At 44.0% G+C, this 20,997-nt stretch overlaps 1 protein-coding gene across 1 annotated transcript in view; it reads left to right on the forward strand.

Moving 5' to 3' along the window:
* Positions 1 to 1,488: 1,488 nt before the first annotated feature.
* Positions 1,489 to 20,997, forward strand: part of LOC136629036 (oocyte zinc finger protein XlCOF8.4-like) — a 99,118-nt gene continuing 79,609 nt past the window's right edge. Inside the window, exons 1-3 of the mRNA XM_066605157.1 lie at positions 1,489 to 1,631; positions 1,811 to 1,990; positions 2,073 to 2,196. Coding sequence (XP_066461254.1) covers positions 1,554 to 1,631; positions 1,811 to 1,990; positions 2,073 to 2,196 — 382 coding nt within the window. The 5' untranslated portion in view covers positions 1,489 to 1,553. The remainder of the gene's footprint in view (positions 1,632 to 1,810; positions 1,991 to 2,072; positions 2,197 to 20,997) is intronic.

Consider the following 20,997-nt stretch of genomic DNA (forward strand, 5'->3'; position numbering starts at 1 on the left):
GATTCCCGATAATGATGCTGGAAAGCGAACTCTGGTACAAGGGCGTGATCCAACAACCGGTAGAAGGAATGGAGACCTTGTTGGAGAATATTAAGAAAGAGACTGAAGCGCTAACCTTGATATGCACCCTGAAGGTGGGGTCAGAAGAAGTGGTATTGCAAAGGTCCGCTAAGAAGTTAAGTGCAAAGGTGAAGCTCTGGGAGGCAAAGGGTCATATTGCTGACAAGAAGGCTCAGAGACTAGAGAGGTCTAGGGCCCAGGTCAGACAAGTGAAAAGAAAGAAGACCCTGTTGAATTCTAAAAAGAAGATAAAAACTGAAGTTCATTGAGAAAGTGAGAGCTGAGCCACAGATGGGAGGTGAGCAATCCTCTGAAGTTCAAGTGACCAAAGAGAAGGCAGAAGGTGAAATGGCTGAAGCAGAGAAGGCCACTAAGGTAGCAGAGACTGGGGAAAAGGCCTCAGAAATTACTTCTGTCCTGGATAAGGAAGTTGTGTAAATGAATGGAAGTATCTCTGTGGTAGAAGGCACACAGATGGAAATAAGTGCACATGCCACTACTAAAGTGCAGACTGAGGAAATGGCACCTCCAACAGTGGAACAGATAAGTGATGTACGATGTGAAGTATTTAATGTGGACTTTGGGCTTCCGAAAGTGCCAGTTAGGGCAAGAGACCCCCGAGCCTGGAGTTTTGACCCTGGAGGGCCAAAAAGAAAGTGTGATACGGCCTATATCAAAGGGAGGGGGGGTATGTAGTAGTGCAGTACACAGAAGGGCCTGTAGAGGGACTTCTGGTGCGAGGGTTAACACAAAGGGGTGGAGCAGGAACTAGAAAAGGGACAGTTCCTGCCAGAATCAAGGGAGGAGAGAGGATCAGCACAGCAGAGCTGAGGTGCTGCAGGCTTGTGGCCTAGCAAAGGACAGAGTCCGACAGGGACAACAACCCTGGACTCACCCAAGCTGAGAGAGGACCAGCACAGCAGAGCTGAGGTGCTGCAGGCTGGTGGCCTAGCAAAGGCCAGAGTCCGACAGGGACGACAACCCTGGACTCGCACCGAAGTTGAGAGAGATGTTGGCTGAGAGAGAGCCAGATTCGTGGAGCTGCAAGGGCTGCTAGCCCAGGGTCTAGTACAGACCAGGAGTTTGACAGGGAAGACGACCCTAAACTCTACACCCAGGTGGGGTGCTCACATGAACTGTGCATTTCATTGTTATATGATGTGCTGTGATGAATAAAGGCTGGCAGGAGCCAGATAAAGAAATCCACATCTCCTGAGCAGTTTCTACCCGTGTAGTGCACTATTTCCATAAAAGAGAGGTCAGCGATCCGAGGCAAGTGTACCCCGCTTGCTACAAACTGCCCTACAGAGTTGTATGAGCAATTATTAAAAGGTTAATATATCAAGTGTTTCCACTTATTTTCTCCAGGAAAGGCATTTTTTACCAGACATTTTGTGTGGTTTTTAGAGTCTCATCTTTCCATTTAGGTCCTACAATACTGGATCCTCTGATATTTTCTACACAATAGAATTCTCCTGACTAACCCCTGAAGGATGGAGAAGAACAGAAACAAGATGACGGGGAGTATATTAAATCTCACCCTAGAGATACTCTTCCAGCTTACTGGAGAGGTGAGAGATTCTGATATCACATTACATTATGATTTATGGTTATAACAGATGATGTCACTGGGGAGGGGAGAGATTCTGATGTCACATTACATTATTCTTATCTATGGTAATAACAGATGATGTCACTGGAGAGGTGATGGTGTTTGTAGTGATATTTATTAATGTCTTCCCATATACAGGATTACACAGTAGTGAAGAAGACCCCTAGTGATGACTGTCGGGCCCCTGTGTGTGATGGATGGGGAAGACTGCTGCACCACATAACAGGGCTTCCACCTCACCCCCTGATACATGAGGACATCAATGTACAGAAGATTCTAGAACTCGCCGACAAGATGATTGAGCTGCTGACTGGAGAGGTGACGCTGCAGGGAATGCTGGGACATTATACAGTAACAGCACTGGAGGCTTCTGGGTGATGACTGTATATTGTGTTGTCAGGTTCCTATAAGGTGTCAGGATGTCGCTGTCTATTTCTCCATGGAGGAGTGGGAGTATTTAGAAGGACACAAGGATCTGTACAAGGACGTCATGATGGAGACCCGCCAGCCGCTCCCATCACCAGGTAATAGACAGGACTAAATCCACGGGGACTTTATTATCTGTATATAAAGAATGACTTCAGTGTCCGTCTGTGTTTCCTGCAGTTCCATCCAGTGAGAGAAGAACCCCAGAGAGATGTCCCCGTCCTTTTCTTCCACAGGACCATCAGGTAGATGGAGATGTCCCTCTGATCTGCAGAAGGCTGTGAAGCTCTTGTCTTCAGTCTTATTAGATGTCTTCTCTTTGTGTGATGAGGCCGGTTGAGATGGCAGGATTACCGCTGACCAGAGACATTACATCTTGTCTGGATCTTCTCCCAGTGTTCTGGCGGTGGAGACTGCTGGTGGGAATAAGGAGCCAACAGGTTGGATTTATATCTATCTGCTCCTTTATTTCCCCTGAGACAACCTGCGGATACGAGATGTGATACGGGCGGGCATGGAGGCATACAGCTTCAATATGGCATCCTGTGGCATATTGTTCTAAATTTGCTGTAACTGAGCCTCTAGATCGTGCAAATGCCTGGGCTGTCAAAGTTGGCATCCTAGATGGTCCCATATATGTTTTATTGGCGATATATCTGGCAACTGGGAAAGCCATGGAAGTTCAGCAATGTTGTGGAGACATTCCTGTGACACCTTTATGTGTGCGGTGAGCATTATCCTGCTGTAAAATGCCTCTAGGAAGCCCTGCTATGAGAGGAATACATGTGGCTGCTGGATGTCCTGTACATATCGCTGAACAATCATTATCCCTTGTACTACTACTGGTAAATGTACCGACTGTCAAATGTGATAGCATCTGAGACCATCACACCAGCTGTTGAGGCAGTGTGCTGCTCCACGGCAAATTCAGAATTGAGGCTTTCCCTCCGACATCATGACAGCATACGCTGGAGGTTGCTCACCTGCTGCCCTGATGGGATAGGAAAAGGCAGAGCATAAAAGGAACCTCCCCTTCACCAAGCACCAGTGCTTTTCCTGTCCTTCCAGGACAGCAGCGGCAGAGCTCCAGCGATACTGTCCTATGCCGGGAGTTCCAGGGCTTACCGGTGAGCGGTGGCATCTCTTCTGGCAGCCCTGGTTGCCCCAGGGGAAAGCACCTCATCTGGGTGCTAACCGGGTACTGCGTGGGCCTGGGCCCAAGTACGGGCTTTCCGGCACCACCGCGGCCGCCATCTCTGGGTCCAGCTCTTCTTCTCAAGGGGGGCATGGCCTCGGCGGAGCGCTGTGAGTGACGCGGTGACGTCAGACGCTCCGTGAGGGGTGTGGCCTCGACAGAGTGTGAAGGGGGCGTGGCCTAGCGCAGACTTGGCGCCGGATTAAAAGTTTAAAGCTCCCCTGCACCAGGAGGTACGGCTGGTGCTTTTTTCACGTCGGGAATCGATCTTAAAGGGGTTGTCCCGCGGCAGCAAGTGGGGTTATGCACGTCTGTATGGCCATATTAATGCACTTTGTGATATACATCGTGCATTAAGTATGAGCCATACAGAAGTTATGCACTTACCTGCTCCGTTGCTAGCGTCCCTGTCGCCATGGTGCCGTCTAACTTCAGCATCTAATCGCCCGATTAGACGCGCTTGCGCAGATGGGTGTTTTCCCTTCGGCTCGGCAGCAGCTGTGTTCTGGCTCCGCCCCCTTTTACGCGTCATCGCGTAGCTCCGCCCCTGTCACATGTGCCGATTCCAGCATGCTGATTGGCCGGAATCGGCACATGTGACAGGGCGGAGCTACGCGATGACGCGTACAAGGGGCGGAGCCAGAACGCCGCTGCTGCCGAGCTGAAGGGAAAAGACCCATCTGCACAAGCGCGTCTAATCGGGCGATTAGACACTGAAGTTAGACGGCACCATGGCGACGGGGATGCTAGCAACTGAGCAGGTAAGTGAATAACTTCTGTATGGCTCATATTTAATGCACGATGTATATTACAAAGTGCATTAATATGGCCATACAGAAGTGCATAACCCCACATGCTGCCGCGGGACAACCCCTTTAAGTACAGGAGTTGATCCCACAAGCGCAGGATGTCGGCCAGAAGACCCAGAGAATCTCCAAACTGTAAGTGGTCCAGTGGGCCAACCTACAGACACCTGCACTACATATACTTCCTTACTTACAGAGTTCACCCTTGTCATTTCAGAACAGGGATACTCAAAAACCTAGGGAGGCTAGGAGGAGAAGTAAAAAGTGTCCAGTGTGCTCAGCCAAACTTGACGACTCCTACGCCAAAACATTATGTGCTTCCTGTTCAGCAAAAATTCCGCAGGAGGAAAAATCTTCCCTCATGTCTGAAATTCGGTCGGTCATTCGGGAAGAAGTTCAGTCCTCCCTCTCGGGCCTCCAACCTGGGCCCTCAGGGGGTTACAAGAAGGTCTGCTCCGGCTGTGTAGAGTCCGACTCTGACATGGCGAAAGATTTGGAGTTTGATGATCTTGGGGGAGTGTCGCAGGGGGAGAAAAAGTACCTTTTTTCCGCCACTGATATGGATCAACTTTTAAAAGCTGTACGCAGAACCATGCAGGTGGAGGAAGAAGTGCAGCAACCCCCACAGTGCAAGACAACATGTTTGCAGGATTGCTTCCACAATGGAAAACTTCATTTCCCGTAAACGCCACACTAAAACAATTAATCCTAAACGAATGGGATTGTGTGGATCAGGCTCCACTATTCTCTAGAGAATTCAAGGAGCGCCTTTTATTTGCGGGAGATGAGGTGGCTTTTCTGGATGAAATGCTATTGCTATGGTGTCTAGGAAATCTGGGCTACCATTTGAAGATATGTCCCACTTAAAGGTCTCCATGGACAACAAAGCGGACATGACCATGCATAAGGCCTGGTCCACGTCCAGTCTTATTATAAAAGCCAACATCGCGGCCACTTCTGTGGCTCGCTCCATGGCTGTCTGGCTGGATCAGCTTGCATCATTAATAGACCAGAAAGCCTGTAGGGAAGAGTTTGAGGGCAGCATCCCTCTGTTCCAGATGGCAACAGATGCCTCTATGGAGACGTTCCACTTTGGATCCCGCATGGCAGCCCTATCCAACACCGTCAGAAGGGCAGTTTGGGTAAAAGAGTGGTCGGGGGACTTAACCTCCAAAAATAAGCTGTGTGCCCTACTTTTTCGGGGTGCACGCATCTTTGGACCGGACCTGGATCTTTGGACTGTCCCTCAGCCCGCAACTTCGTGCCTGGTGGGCGGTAGACTGGCTCGTTTTTCCACTAATTGGCGTAGCATAACGTCTAATGAATGGGTTCTACACCTGGTGGCGGAGGGGTACAAGATTGAACTAGAATCTCGCCTCCCCCTGACAGATTTATTTTAACCTTGATCCAGTCTCCAGTCCTAGAGCAGGCTCTATTGAAAGGTGTACAGAACCTGCTGGATCTTGTCACGGTTATCCCCGTCCCCAGGAAGGAACGGGGGAGGGGATTTTATTCCCCCCCCCCCTTTTTCTGGTTCCCAAACAAGATAGCCCCCACCGCACCATAGTTAATCTCAAGGAATTGAATAAATTCATTGAGTATAAAAAATTTTAAATGGAGACTATCAGAACTGCATCTCCCCTAATTGCCAGGGATAATGTAATTGACTTAAAGGATGCTTATTTTCACATCCCCATTTACAACAACTTGCAAAGGTTCCTGAGGTTTGCGCTAAGAATGGAAGGGGAAATCTGTCACTTTCAGTTTATTTGCCTCCCATTTGGAATTTCCTCTGCTTCGCGGATTTTTTTCCAAGGTGGTGATAGAAATGGATGCCTTTTTGCGCAATCGTGGGATTATTATCGTCCCCTACTTGGACGACTTCCTGTTGGTGGCAGATTCCCCGACTATTCTGAGGTCACACTTGGGTTCCACGCTTCAACTGTCTAAGGACCTGGGTTGGATTATTAATGATTTGAAATCCAACATGGAACTGGAAACCAGGAAAAAATTCCTGGGAGTCATTCTGGATTCCCATCTCCAAAGTTCGTCCCTTCCTCCTCTGAGGAAGCAGCTCATCCTAGATTAATGTTCCACTCTATACAAAAAATCTAGAGTAACAATAAGAGAGGCAATGCGGATCCTGGGGCTAATGACTTCGTGTATTGGGGTGGTTCCCTGGGCTCAGTTTCTAGTCACGGTCTCCAGTCACTGATCCCTCAAAATTGGGACAAGTTACAGTCCTCACTTGACCAGACTCTATTTATGCTAAAGCCAGAACTTCACTCCACTGGTGGTTGTCATCAGACAACCTTTCGCGGGCATCCAAATGGAACTTGGACCCTGCAATAATAATTACAACAGATGCCAGTGCCAAGGGGTGGGGAGCCCAATTTGAAGGTGGTCATATACAGGGTACATGAGACCCTCATGTGAGATCTGGTTCATCTAACTTCAGAACTTAATGCGGTGTGGAAATCCCTACGTAGCCTGCAATCGCTCTTAGGGATGAAGCATGTGAGGATCTTTTTTAGATAATATGACGACAGTGTCACTCATTCGCCACCAGGGTACCACCAGGAATCCTCTACTGCAGCAGCTGGCGGGAAGGATCCATAAGTGGGCTGAACTCACAACCAAGTCAGTGTCGGCCTTCCATATAAAAGGAGCCGAGAATTCAGCCGTGGACTTTCTAAGCAGGAAGAAAGTGGACCCAGGAGAGTGGGAACTCCATCCCGAGGTGTTTAGCCTACTTGTGACAAAATTGGGGGTACCTATTTGTGTCAAACGCAAATACCAAGTGCCGGCTTTTCTTTTCCCGAGGCTCGGAGGAACAAGCCTTGGGCACGGACGCCCTCTCTCACCCCTGGGTTTGGGAGTTAGCGTACGCTTTTCCCCCTTTACCGTTGATTCCGCTGTTCCTAAGGAAATTACTGCGGTCAAGCCTGTCAGTAATTCTGGTAGCGCCTTATTGGCCCAAAAGACCTTGGTTTCCTCTCCTGAGATCTTTGTCAGTGGGATAGCCTTTCCACCTTCCGCCAAGACCGGACCTATTGCTGCAGGGCCCTCTTCTTTACCCAGAGGTTCACAAGTTCAGGCTTACAGCCTGGATCTTGAATGGGTAAAATTCTTAGGAAAGGGTCTTTCTCCTAATGTAATTTCTACAATTAGCGAAAGCCATAAGCCCTCGACAAAAAGGATTTATTGCAAAGTCTGGAAAAAATTCTCAGAGTGGATGGGCCAGGACATCCAGCAGTTAGATCAGCCAGACATCCGTAAAATTCTAGATTTTCTCAAGGCAGGCCTGGATAAAGGGTTGAGTCCAAATACCCTCAAAGTCCAAGTGGCAGCTTTGGGGGAATTCTTTGATCTTGCACTTGCTGAACACAGGCTGATCAGGAGATTTCTTAGAGGGGCGAGTAGATTACATCCATTTACAAGGCTTACGGCACCCCCCCCCCCCCCCCTGGGATCTGACCATAGTCTTTCAGGCCTTCTGCGATTCCCCCATTTGAACCTATTAGAGATCTATCTATCGCCTTGCTGACGTATAAGGTAGCCCTCCTTGTGGCTGTCACATCGGCTAGACGTGTGGTTGAAATCCAGGCCCTCTCACAAAGGGCCCCATACATGACTATTCACCCAGACAAAATTGTATTTTCTTTAGACCCATCCTTTCAGCCTAAAGTCTTGTCAGATTTCCACAGAGGCCAGCCAATAGTCATTCCAGCCATCTGCCAAAATTTCAAAAACGAAAAGGAGCAGAAGCTCCATAATCTAGACGCCAAAAGAGCTGTACTAACGTACTTTGAGGCAACGGAAAGTTTCAGAAAGACTGAAACTTTTCGTTCAATTTCAGGGGCAGGCCAAAGTAAGGGCCGCTTCTAAAGATGCGATCGCCCGGTGGCTCAGGAGAGCCATCCAGGAGTCTTAAAAGGCCAAGGGCATCCCTCCTCCAGAAAGATTGAAGGCCCACTTGATGAGAGCGGTGGCATCCTCTTGGGCAGAAAGAGCGCACACCTCGATCAAACAGATCTGTAATGTGGCCACGTGGACTTCTGGCCATACCTTTATTAAACACTACAGGCTGGACATTAAATGTAGTCAGGATGCAACCTTCAGGAGGAAGGTGCTTCAAGCAGTAATCCCTCCCTAAAAAAGCCCAGGCCAGTTATTTGGTATTCCTCCAACATATGCTGTCATGATGTCGGAGGGAAAACGGGAATTTTTCTTACTGATAATTCCCTTTCTTGAATGCATCATGACAGCATATGGGTATCCCCCCCCCCCCCCCCCCTCCTACCGGCATGGTTATCCTTGTTTTGCCTAACACATCAAGTAATGTGTATATTTATGTTTCTTTGTCTGAGGTGTGTGATACCAATAAAAACACACCTTCTGGTTAAGTATACTGTCACTGTGGTTATTTGGAACGCACTGGTGTTTGGTGGAGGGGAGGTTCCTTTTATGCTCTGTTCCTTTTATCTGCCTGAGATGGAACTGCTTGCCGAGTTTTGTAGCAAAATAACAACTTCTAGATGCTTGTTGGGTTTTTTTTTTTATTTTCTTTTTTTTGTAAAGTGTATATGCGTATGAGGTTCCTGAAGTTGTTAATGAACCGTCATCTAATATTGAATCTCTAGACCTGAAGCTATGTGGCTCAGATAACTACACCTGTCAGGTCATTTTAGTGATTAAATGATTAAAGGGGTTCTCCAGGCAGCGCCTGCTGTCAGTGCTGGGATACACCAGGGTTGGGGCGGAATTCACTCATAGTTGCAGTTGTAGCTCTCTTTAAAATCAATGTCTTCAGATCATGTCAATCTTAATCTGGTCATATAGAACCTTCCACACGACTTCTCCAACCGTCTGCTGACTTTTACAATATTTGTCTTACAGCTTTTGTATCCGGATGAAGATCTGACCAATATTAATACTACAGAGACAAATGTGAGGGGCGATCAGCGGTGTAAAGAGGAGATTCCTACAGGTAACCGCCCAGGTGAGTAGTAACCACTAAATACAGCAGAGTAGAGTCCCAGATTCTCCTCAGTCACCGGCTGCAGATAGTTATGTAGATTTATAAGCCCTGGGATCTGTCAGATGTTCCGCTGTATATTCCCCCTTTCAGCCGGAGAACAAACTAAATATGGCTGACAATGTGATATGTTATAGGAGATAACAGGATGGGCATTTATAATATGGATGGGGAATATACCTGGAATATTATGATGAACTACATCTATATGAACGATTGCTTCCTCTGCTGTCATTACTGATGGGGGGAAAAGAATTTGTCCAAATTCGGCATTAAGGAACTTCTATAAATTGACTTCTGTGATAATATCTGCATGCTGCAAAATGTTTTGGACACAAACCACGTCCCATTTTACAAGTTACACTCTTTAGTATAACAGTCATGGAACGCCACCACTCACCTGCTGCTGCTATTGCCCCTGCTGTTGTCATTCACCACCCTCGTCCCCGTAGCAGACCCCATGTACGCTTCTGGGCTCTGTCTGTAGGGTGCGCACACACTTCTGCTTGCCTTATAAAAGGCCTAGTGTGCACTCTGTAAATATGTCCCCAACCTACCACCTGTTACGCCTGGCTATATTAGGCTTCCTCCCCCTGAGGAGTCCTTATTTGTGTCAGCAGTATCAACATTAAACATGACATCCGTTCCTATGCCTCAGGCAAGGCGTATTGGACCTTCAAATTATGTACCCTGAACCCCAATGGCCTTAACGAATGTATTGAATCCTGTATTAAAATGTTATAATCTATATATAATGTGTTGCAGTCCACGTTACCCCATCTCACCCCTCCATTTTCTGATTTATTTTTATTAATTTTATCATCTAGTTTTATTGTTTCTGTGGTTGTAATATATATTTATTTCTTATTCACTAATTTAGGTGCTTTAGGGTGGTTGCACACCTGCGTTGCGGATTCTGCTTTCCTGCTCAGTTTGAGGAGCAGGAAAGGAGAATCCCATGGCCGTATGGTGCCAGATGAACCCCATTGACTACATTGGGGTCCGCCCACTTTCCGCCCAGCTGTCTGTCTTTTGTATGGAAGATGTGACCATCCTTTGTCTGAGTGCGCCGTTTCCCCCTATGTTTATCCTAATTATATTCTACTACGGATTATGTCTGTTTTTGTAATTTTATGTATTCTATATCCTGGATTTCAACACCCCTTTTTACTATTATGCAACTTTAGTATTTTTAGGCATTTTTAAAAAGATTTTATTTTCAATTTGCAATAAAAGTAATGACAATCCACAAAAAGCTCCAAAGCAGAGCAGAAGCAAAATAATAAATCCTACTCAAGTGAGGTTAATGCTATGTAAAGGGAAGAATGAGCAAATGGATATAAAGGGTTATGTATACACAGTATTTCATATGGATATTGCTTATTGTGGACTATTCACTGAAAAGGACCCACTAGTAAGTATCCCTTTTTTTAATAATTAAAAAATAACTTTTATTTATCCTATTAAAAATTGACAAACAGAATGTGACAACACGAAATTTAATAATACCTCCGTTTGTATATTATATTAAGGACATAGGGCATTAGTCCTAGTAATGGACATCAATCCTAGGTTGTTCCCTTAATGGAGGTATAGAAATAAGTCTGTTACTGTAAGACACTCAGATCTTCAGAAATATGCTGGCCAATGTAGGGCCTCAGCTATACTATAGATTCCAAGACTCGTTGAACTCAGATGTATGTAGATTTGATGTTTGTTCCACCTTGGGAGCAAATCCTTAGGTGCAGTTGTACGGGTTTATTATAACCAATGCACCTTGTATGTCTCAAATAATCTTATCTTGTGTTGATATCCACTAAAGCAATATAGCTAGGTATTTTAAATATGTAATTTATATCCATTGCAAAAGAGGCACCGATGGTTAATGTTGTGCATGGTGTTTTTATTATTGTTATAGCATGGAAATCCTGAGCAATTACATATGTTTATACTTCAATTATTATCCCAGTTAGAATGGGAATATACTATATAGTTGCTCAAAAAGATTTCTCATAAATGTGACAAGTTGCTGTCATGCGTTTTGTGTTTGCCTAGGTGTCAGCAGTTGTAGGTGGATTGGATATTTCCACTCTGTTGCTTCACCTGCTTGTGTGGACTGTTATGATGCTAAAAGTCAGCTGAGCTAATTGCATGAGCTAGATGACATTGCTCATTTGAGGCCAGCTAGACTAATAGTTTATGCATAGGGGGGTTGCTTGAAGTAGCCCAGTCTAATAGACCTTAGATTGAGGGCTGAATATTACTTTTCCCCAGCGTGCAGCAAGTTTGGAGTATATAGCCTGATAGTGCCCACTCCAAAAGTACATACACACACACACCGTTAGCTGAGCTAATTGCATGAGCTAGATAACATTGCTCATTTAAGGCCAGCTAGACTAATAGTTTATGCATAGGGGGGTTGCTTGAAGTAGCCCAGTCTAATAGACCTTAGATTGATGGCTAATTATTACTTTTCCCCAGCATATAGCACCTTTGGAGTATGTAGCCTGATAATGCCTGCTCCAAATGTGCACACACACACAGACACTTGCACACAGCCACTGAGATCAATGTCTCATGATAATCTGGCAGACCTGGCTATATACTCCAAACTTGCTGCACGCTGGGGAAAAGAAATATTCAGCCCTCAATCTAAGGTCTATTAGACTGGGCTACTTCAAGCAACCCCCCTATGCATAAACTATTAGTCTAGCTGGCCTCAAATGAGCAATGTCATCTAGCTCATGCAATTAGCTCAGCTGACTTTTAGCATCATAACAGTCCACACAAGCAGGTGAAGCAACAGAGTGGAAATATCCAATCCACCTACAACTGCTGACACCTAGGCAAACACAAAACGCATGACAGCAACTTGTCACATTTATGAGAAATCTTTTTGAGCAACTATATAGTATATTCCCATTCTAACTGGGATAATAATTGAAGTATAAACATATGTAATTGCTCAGGATTTCCATGCTATAACAATAATAAAAACACCATGCACAACATTAACCATCGGTGCCTCTTTTGCAATGGATATAAATTACATATTTAAAATACCTAGCTATATTGCTTTAGTGGATATCAACACAAGATAAATAAGATTATTTGAGACATACAAGGTGCATTGGTTATAATAAACCCGTACAACTGCACCTAAGGATTTGCTCCCAAGTTGGAACAAACATCAAATCTACATACATCTGAGTTCAACGAGTCTTGGAATTTATAGTATAGCTGAGGCCCTACATTGGCCAGCATATTTTTGAAGACCTCAGTGTCTTACAGTAACAGATCTATTTCTATACCTCCATCAAGGAAACAACCTAGGAGTGATGTCCATTACTAGGACTAATGCCCTATGCCCTTAATACCTCCGTTTGTATATTATATTATTAAATTTCATGTTGTCACATTCTGTTTGTCAATTTTTAATAGGATAAATAAAAGTTATTTTTTAATTATTAAAAAAAGTGATACTTACTAGTGGGTCCTTTTCAGTGAATAGTCTATATAAAACAAGAACCCTACTGTCTCAGTGAAGGATATTGCTTATTGGAGCCATAACATCACTAAACAAAAACACCAAATTTAAACATAAGCACAACATTTTTGACGGGCTTCCCAGAGGATGAGGTAAAGTCTCTGGCTCGCCATAAAGGCAAGTAGTCATGACCTACACCAAAGCAGCATTGACTGTCAGGGTCTATGTTAGCTACACTATGCTCAGCCATTATACAAGCTTCAGCTTTGCTTTTAATCCAGCTTCCTGTGTTGACCTGCTGAAATACAATGCTTCACTCCTCGCACTTCATGTGGGGTTACTATGGCATAACCCATATGTGGTTTCTTGTCCTGATAGAAACGTGACCATCTACAAAAAATTCCATATCTGCATTTGGGATTGGAGCCTCACTGACATTATCAAGTGATTAGTGTTTTCATTAGCTCAAAGCAATTATGTTCTGTTAACCCCCTCAACTTCCCCATCATACTTTGTCAGTCTAGCCATTGGTAGATGCTTTGAGAATGGCACAGGCTGCAATTCTCCTCATTATATACACATAGAGGTGAGGTAGATTCTCCTCAGTATATAGACAAAGAGGTGAGGTAGATTCTCCTCATTATATACACACAGAAGTGAGGTAGATTCTCCTCAGTATATACACATAGAGGTGAGGTAGATTCTCCTCAGTATATACACACAGAGGCGAGGTAGATTCTCCTCAGTATATACACACAGAGGTGAGGTAGATTCTCCTCAGTATATACACACAGAGGTGAGGTAGATTCTCCTCAGTATATACACATAGAGGTGAGGTAGATTCTCCTCAGTATATACACATAGAGGTGAGGTAGATTCTCCTCAGTATATACACATAGAGGTGAGGTAGATTCTCCTCAGTATATACACATAGAGGTGAGGTAGATTCTCCTCAGTATATACACACAGAGGTGAGGTAGATTCTCCTCAGTATATACACATAGAGGTGAGGTAGATTCTCCTCAGTATATACACATAGAGGTGAGGTAGATTCTCCTCAGTATATACACATAGAGGTGAGGTAGATTCTCCTCAGTATATACACATAGAGGTGAGGTAGATTCTCCTCAGTATATACACATAGAGGTGAGGTAGATTCTCCTCAGTATATACACACAGAGGTGAGGTAGATTCTCCTCAGTATATACACACAGAGGTGAGGTAGATTCTCCTCAGTATATACACATAGAGGTGAGGTAGATTCTCCTCAGTATATACACATAGAGGTGAGGTAGATTCTCCTCAGTATATACACATAGAGGGGGAGGTAGATTCTCCTCAGTATATATACATAGAGGTGAGGTAGATTCACCTCAGTATATATACATAGAGGTGAGGTAGATTCACCTCAGTATATATACATAGAGGTGAGGTAGATTCACCTCAGTATATATACATAGAGGTGAGGTAGATTCACCTCAGTATATACACATAGAGGTGAGGTAGATTCTCCTTAGTATATACACATAGAGGTCAGGTAGATTCTCCTCAGTATATACACGCAGAGGTGAGGTAGATTCTCCTCAGTATATATATACAGATGTGAGGTAGATTCTCCTCAGTGTATACACAGAGGTGAGGTAGATTCTCCTCAGTGTATACACAGAGGTGAGGTAGATTCTCCTCAGTGTATACACAGAGGTGAGGTAGATTCTCCTCAGTGTATACACAGAGGTGAGGTAGATTCTCCTCAGTGTATACACAGAGGTGAGGTAGATTCTCCTCAGTGTATACACAGAGGTGAGGTAGATTCTCCTCAGTGTATACACAGAGGTGAGGTAGATTCTCCTCAGTGTATACACAGAGGTGAGGTAGATTCTCCTCAGTGTATACACAGAGGTGAGGTAGATTCTCCTCAGTGTATACACAGAGGTGAGGTAGATTCTCCTCAGTGTATACACAGAGGTGAGGTAGATTCTCCTCAGTGTATACACAGAGGTGAGGTAGATTCTCCTCAGTGTATACACAGAGGTGAGGTAGATTCTCCTCAGTGTATACACAGAGGTGAGGTAGATTCTCCTCAGTGTATACACAGAGGTGAGGTAGATTCTCCTCAGTGTATACACAGAGGTGGGGTAGATTCTCCTCAGTGTATACACATAGAGGTGGGGTAGATTCTCCTCAGTATATACACATAGAGGGGGGAGGTAGATTCTCCTCAGTATATACACATAGAGGTGGGGTAGATTCTCCTCAGTATATACACATAGAGGGGGGAGGTAAATTCTCCTCAGTATATACACATAGAGGGGGGAGGTAAATTCTCCTCAGTATATACACATAGAGGGGGGAGGTAAATTCTCCTCAGTATATACACATAGAGGGGGGAGGTAAATTCTCCTCAGTATATACACATAGAGGGGGGAGGTAAATTCTCCTCAGTATATACACATAGAGGGGGGAGGTAAATTCTCCTCAGTATATACACATAGAGGGGGGAGGTAAATTCTCCTCCGTATATACACATAGAGGGGAGAGGTAAATTCTCCTCCGTATATACACATAGAGGGGAGAGGTAGATTCTCCTCAGTATATACACATAGAGGGGGGAGGTAGATTCTCCTCAGTATATACACATAGAGGGGGGAGGTAGATTCTCCTCAGTATATACACATAGAGGGGGGAGGTAGATTCTCCTCAGTATATACACATAGAGGGGGGAGGTAGATTCTCCTCAGTATATACACATAGAGGGGGGAGGTAGATTCTCCTCAGTATATACACATAGAGGGGGGAGGTAGATTCTCCTCAGTATATACACATAGAGGGGGGAGGTAGATTCTCCTCAGTATATACACATAGAGGGGGGAGGTAGATTCTCCTCAGTATATACACATAGAGGGGGGAGGTAGATTCTCCTCAGTATATACACATAGAGGGGGGAGGTAGATTCTCCTCAGTATATACACATAGAGGGGGGAGGTAGATTCTCCTCAGTATATACACATAGAGGGGGGAGGTAGATTCTCCTCAGTATATACACATAGAGGGGGGAGGTAGATTCTCCTCAGTATATACACATAGAGGGGGGAGGTAGATTCTCCTCAGTATATACACATAGAGGGGGGAGGTAGATTCTCCTCAGTATATACACATAGAGGGGGGAGGTAGATTCTCCTCAGTATATACACATAGAGGGGGGAGGTAGATTCTCCTCAGTATATACACATAGAGGGGGGAGGTAGATTCTCCTCAGTATATACACATAGAGGGGGGAGGTAGATTCTCCTCAGTATATACACATAAAGGAGCGGTATATTCTCTTCAGTATATACACATAGAGGTGAGGTAGATCCTCCTCAGTATATACACATAGAGGTGAGGTAGATCCTCCTCAGTATATACACATAGAGGTGAGGTAGATTCTCCTCAGTATATACACATAGAGGGGGGAGGTAGATTCTCCTCAGTATATACACATAGAGGGGGGAGGTAGATTCTCCTCAGTATATACACATAGAGGTGAGGTAGATTCTCCTCAGTATATATACACACAGGAGGGGAGGTAGATTCTCCTCAGTATATATACACACAGGAGGGGAGGTAGATTCTCCTCAGTATATATACACACAGGAGGGGAGGTAGATTCTCCTCAGTATATATACACACAGGAGGGGAGGTAGATTCTCCTCAGTATATATACACACAGGAGGGGAGGTAGATTCTCCTCAGTATATATACACACAGGAGGGGAGGTAGATTCTCCTCAGTATATATACACATAGGAGAGGAGGTAGATTCTCCTCAGTATATACACATATACAGTATAATTCACTTGCGTCACAGAGCTGCCTGTGCTCCACTATCTTAGATGAGTAGCTAGTTAAGTGTATTTCACTGTAGGGAACCACAGAAAAATAGAATAAAATATAACTTTTATTAATTAAGATAAAAAAGCAAAAGAAAAACAATATAGTGCGATATAAGGTGATGAGATAAAACTATGCTCGAATAGTAATAAAGAAGAAGTCTCTTTGATTTTATCAATTATTTTCATAGGCCAAGATGATTCCTTGAGGGGAAAAATCTTTATACCCTCTTGCAATATCCGTAAGGTACTGAGTAGTTAGAATTAGTTGTTATTTTCTATTACTCGTTCTCCCCCCTCTATAAAGTAGAGGATGTCAGTATATTCCCCTATCGGAGGTTCTTATGTATTCTCACATAGAGAGAAAGGGAATAGTAACGTATATCTATGATGTTCTAGTCACAGAGGAGATTATTAACCAGAACCCTGTATTCCCGCCATACACAGGGCTACGTATTTCTCTAGATATATAATAGAGTGCTGGAATCTTATCTCGGACTTGAGCACGGTGAGTATATCACCAAGCTCAGAAGTATATCGAAGTCATACGCAGATTGCTTATATATGTCCACAATCGTCATGGGGTAGATGTACATCCCAAGTACAAGTGTTGTGTTTAACTTAAGGATAGTGGATAAAGTGAGTCATGCAAGGTATGCCCCACACATTGGGGAATAACCTATTGCAGGATTTTCATCAACTACCACAGTGTGAATCGATATAAAATATCGAGAGAACTTCTAAAAAGTCCAAAGACGGATACATAGTGATCTCAGATGAAGATATAGATCAAAAATATTCGTCTGGACTAATGCTGCAGATCAATAGGCTATGAGTATAAATAGCTTCTCTTCGATAGCTGTAAAGGACACTTAGGTTTCTGTGTCCAACAGTATAAGTCCTAGGTGGTTGATTTGGTACAAGGCCAAACTATTGATATCAATCACCTAGGTAGTCACTCTTTATATTAAATTGCTGTTAAGGGACACTAAGATTGTTGGTCCCGGTAGTTATGTGCCTAAATGATAGCTCTGGCATAAAAGCCAGGTGTAGATGTCTATCACTTTAGTCAGAAATTCTATCCATCAATTTCTGACTAAAGTGATAGACATCTACACCTGGCTTTTATGCCAGAGCTATCATTTAGGCACATAACTACCGGGACCAACAATCTTAGTGTCCCTTAACAGCAATTTAATATAAAGAGTGACTACCTAGGTGATTGATATCAATAGTTTGGCCTTGTACCAAATCAACCACCTAGGACTTATACTGTTGGACACAGAAACCTAAGTGTCCTTTACAGCTATCGAAGAGAAGCTATTTATACTCATAGCCTATTGATCTGCAGCATTAGTCCAGACGAATATTTTTGATCTATATCTTCATCTGAGATCACTATGTATCCGTCTTTGGACTTTTTAGAAGTTCTCTCGATATTTTATATCGATTCACACTGTGGTAGTTGATGAAAATCCTGCAATAGGTTATTCCCCAATGTGTGGGGCATACCTTGCATGACTCACTTTATCCACTATCCTTAAGTTAAACACAACACTTGTACTTGGGATGTACATCTACCCCATGACGATTGTGGACATATATAAGCAATCTGCGTATGACTTCGATATACTTCTGAGCTTGGTGATATACTCACCGTGCTCAAGTCCGAGATAAGATTCCAGCACTCTATTATATATCTAGAGAAATACGTAGCCCTGTGTATGGCGGGAATACAGGGTTCTGGTTAATAATCTCCTCTGTGACTAGAACATCATAGATATACGTTACTATTCCCTTTCTCTCTATGTGAGAATACATAAGAACCTCCGATAGGGGAATATACTGACATCCTCTACTTTATAGAGGGGGGAGAACGAGTAATAGAAAATAACAACTAATTCTAACTACTCAGTACCTTACGGATATTGCAAGAGGGTATAAAGATTTTTCCCCTCAAGGAATCATCTTGGCCTATGAAAATAATTGATAAAATCAAAGAGACTTCTTCTTTATTACTATTCGAGCATAGTTTTATCTCATCACCTTATATCGCACTATATTGTTTTTCTTTTGCTTTTTTATCTTAATTAATAAAAGTTATATTTTATTCTATTTTTCTGTGGTTCCCTACAGTGAAATACACTTGATTAACGGGAACTTAACTGCCTCGGTGATAGTAGCTAGTTAAGGTTCTAAGACCTGGAGGCTAATGACCTATCCCAGCAGCTGTGACTAAGTACAGAGTACACTGACGTTGATTCGCTTAGGTCACAGTGCCTTCAGAGGGTTGCTGTCTAATGCTAGCTAAAGGCTAAGTCTCCTGATTGGAGATGTGTCTGTAACTGCAGCTAGAACCATATGGCCTAAATACCCCACAATCAATTTTCAATTCCCCCTCAGATATTCAGAGAAAAGTAAAAATAAAAAAAGATAGAGTGAGAGATAGAGCCTCCAGCCTTGGTGGTAGACGGGAGGTTGTTATTCCCTGTCTGGCTAGCCCAGAATATATAGCAGCCATGCCACACCTACTGGGCGTGTTGCCATTTCCCCGCCAATCATGCAGCAGGAGGTGTGTGCAAGTGATAATAGTTAACCCCTTGAACAGAGTTAACCCCTTGATCACAGAGAAGCATTCCAACCTGTACAGATAGTATGAAAACATCATATCTTAGTAAATCAACATCTAGAATAGAATAAATCCAGATCAAGGCCACAGTACGGTGAACTGTACTTGATGTCTACCCTAGATGTAATCCGATCCTGCGGGGAGAAGGTATAATAACTATTCCATGATTGTGCCCGAGTGATTTGCTGAAACCTCACAGTGGGCGTGTGTGTCCCAGTGCGTACTTCATCACGAACATGCGCAATAGTAGGCGTACAGAGATGAGAGAATGGTGACAGCAAAGTGTCACATGACCACGCCGTCACTACGGACATGCGCAGTGGCAGTCCGCACTATCCAACGTTATGACGGGAATGAGGGAGTGATCACATGACTAAGTGTCGCATAACTACGTGTCACATGACTACGCTGTCATCTAACTCAATAGGCGTAGAGCGCCTGCGCAGAAAAGCTCTCCGTTCATCTCATAACAAAACATGGGCAGATGTAAAAAAAATAGATAAATTGTGCGTCATGAGAGCAGTCGCATCATTATTATAGCTGCCGTGATTATGATAGCTGTACCTGACGTCTACTCTAGATGTAGCCCGATCCTGCAGGGAGAATAACCGCTCTGTGATTGTGCCCGACTGATTTGCTAAAACCTCACAGTGGGCGTGTGTCCCAGCTTCTACGTCTTCGCGAACATGTGCAATAGTAGGCGTACAGGGATGAGAGAATGCTGCTGATTCCAAACAAATTGCTGTCTGTGACATGATCACATGACCCTGTGATGTCCTCTGCTCTATTTCCTTGGTCTATTTAACTTGATTGTAATGCTGCTTGTCCATAAAGGCGCTAGTTCGGCTCTGAAACGCGTTGCCCTCACGGTCTCATCCTGCCTAATTTCTTCGTCTCAATATGCCTTTGCCCTTGTTTCCTTTTATAAACTTTTATCTGCTGCCTCCAAGCTACTGCATCTATGTCAAGACACCAAGACAGTTGGCCAGTACACCATCCAGGGTTGTACAAGGGCAGTCAAATTTAAATGAAATACTCAGGGTCTGGTGGCAATAATCTGGGGGGATTAGGTGGATAAACTAAAGACAAGTTGGCAGGCCGACAGCGATCATCCTCACTGGAATATTTCATCTGTCATCGGTCTTGATAATAAAGTTAATATTTGCTTCAGAAAACGACTCTGGAGGCGGCCCATAATGAGGAGGTTGTGTCTGGCACTCACATTTTTGATGAAGTCATGGAGGTAGAAGGGACTAACTTCCGAGGAACATCTGGGAAGATGAACTGGAAATGTATGCCTGTACTGTGGTAGCTCTGCCCATTCCTTGCGAACATGCCCAGTCAAGTTGGGACTCCGCTACCTGCAGTCTTCGGGACAAGCTCTGGGTGTTATAGTGTTCTAGCCATAATTTCTCCTCCAAGTATCAGTGACTCATGGTATCGTACACTTCTCTACTGAGGCCTACCTGATTATGGCTCTGCCAGGAATTTCATGAAACTGTCTCTGGCAACACAGTACAGTAAATCTATACTAGAGGGTAGGCTCTAGCCAAATGTTATCATGTTCATCGCTGAATGTTTGAAGTCGGGGTATTGCAGACGACAGAAGCTATGTCTACATAAATTAACCCCTTAATGATGCGGCCCTTTTATCTTTTTCCATTTTTGTTTTTTCCTCCCCCCCCCCCTTCAAAAACATCGTAACTCTTTTATTTATCCATCGACGTCTCTGTATGAGGGCTTTTTTTGCGGGATGAGTTGTATTTTTAAATGTTGCCATTTGCGGTACCATATAATGTACTGAAAAACTTTTTAAAAATTCTAAGCAGAGTAAAAAAAAATTAAAAAAATACATTCCGCCATCTTTCGGTGCGTC

This window comes from Eleutherodactylus coqui, chromosome 5 (genome assembly GCF_035609145.1).
Source record: "Eleutherodactylus coqui strain aEleCoq1 chromosome 5, aEleCoq1.hap1, whole genome shotgun sequence".
In the NCBI taxonomy this organism is placed as follows: Eukaryota; Metazoa; Chordata; class Amphibia; order Anura; family Eleutherodactylidae; genus Eleutherodactylus; species Eleutherodactylus coqui.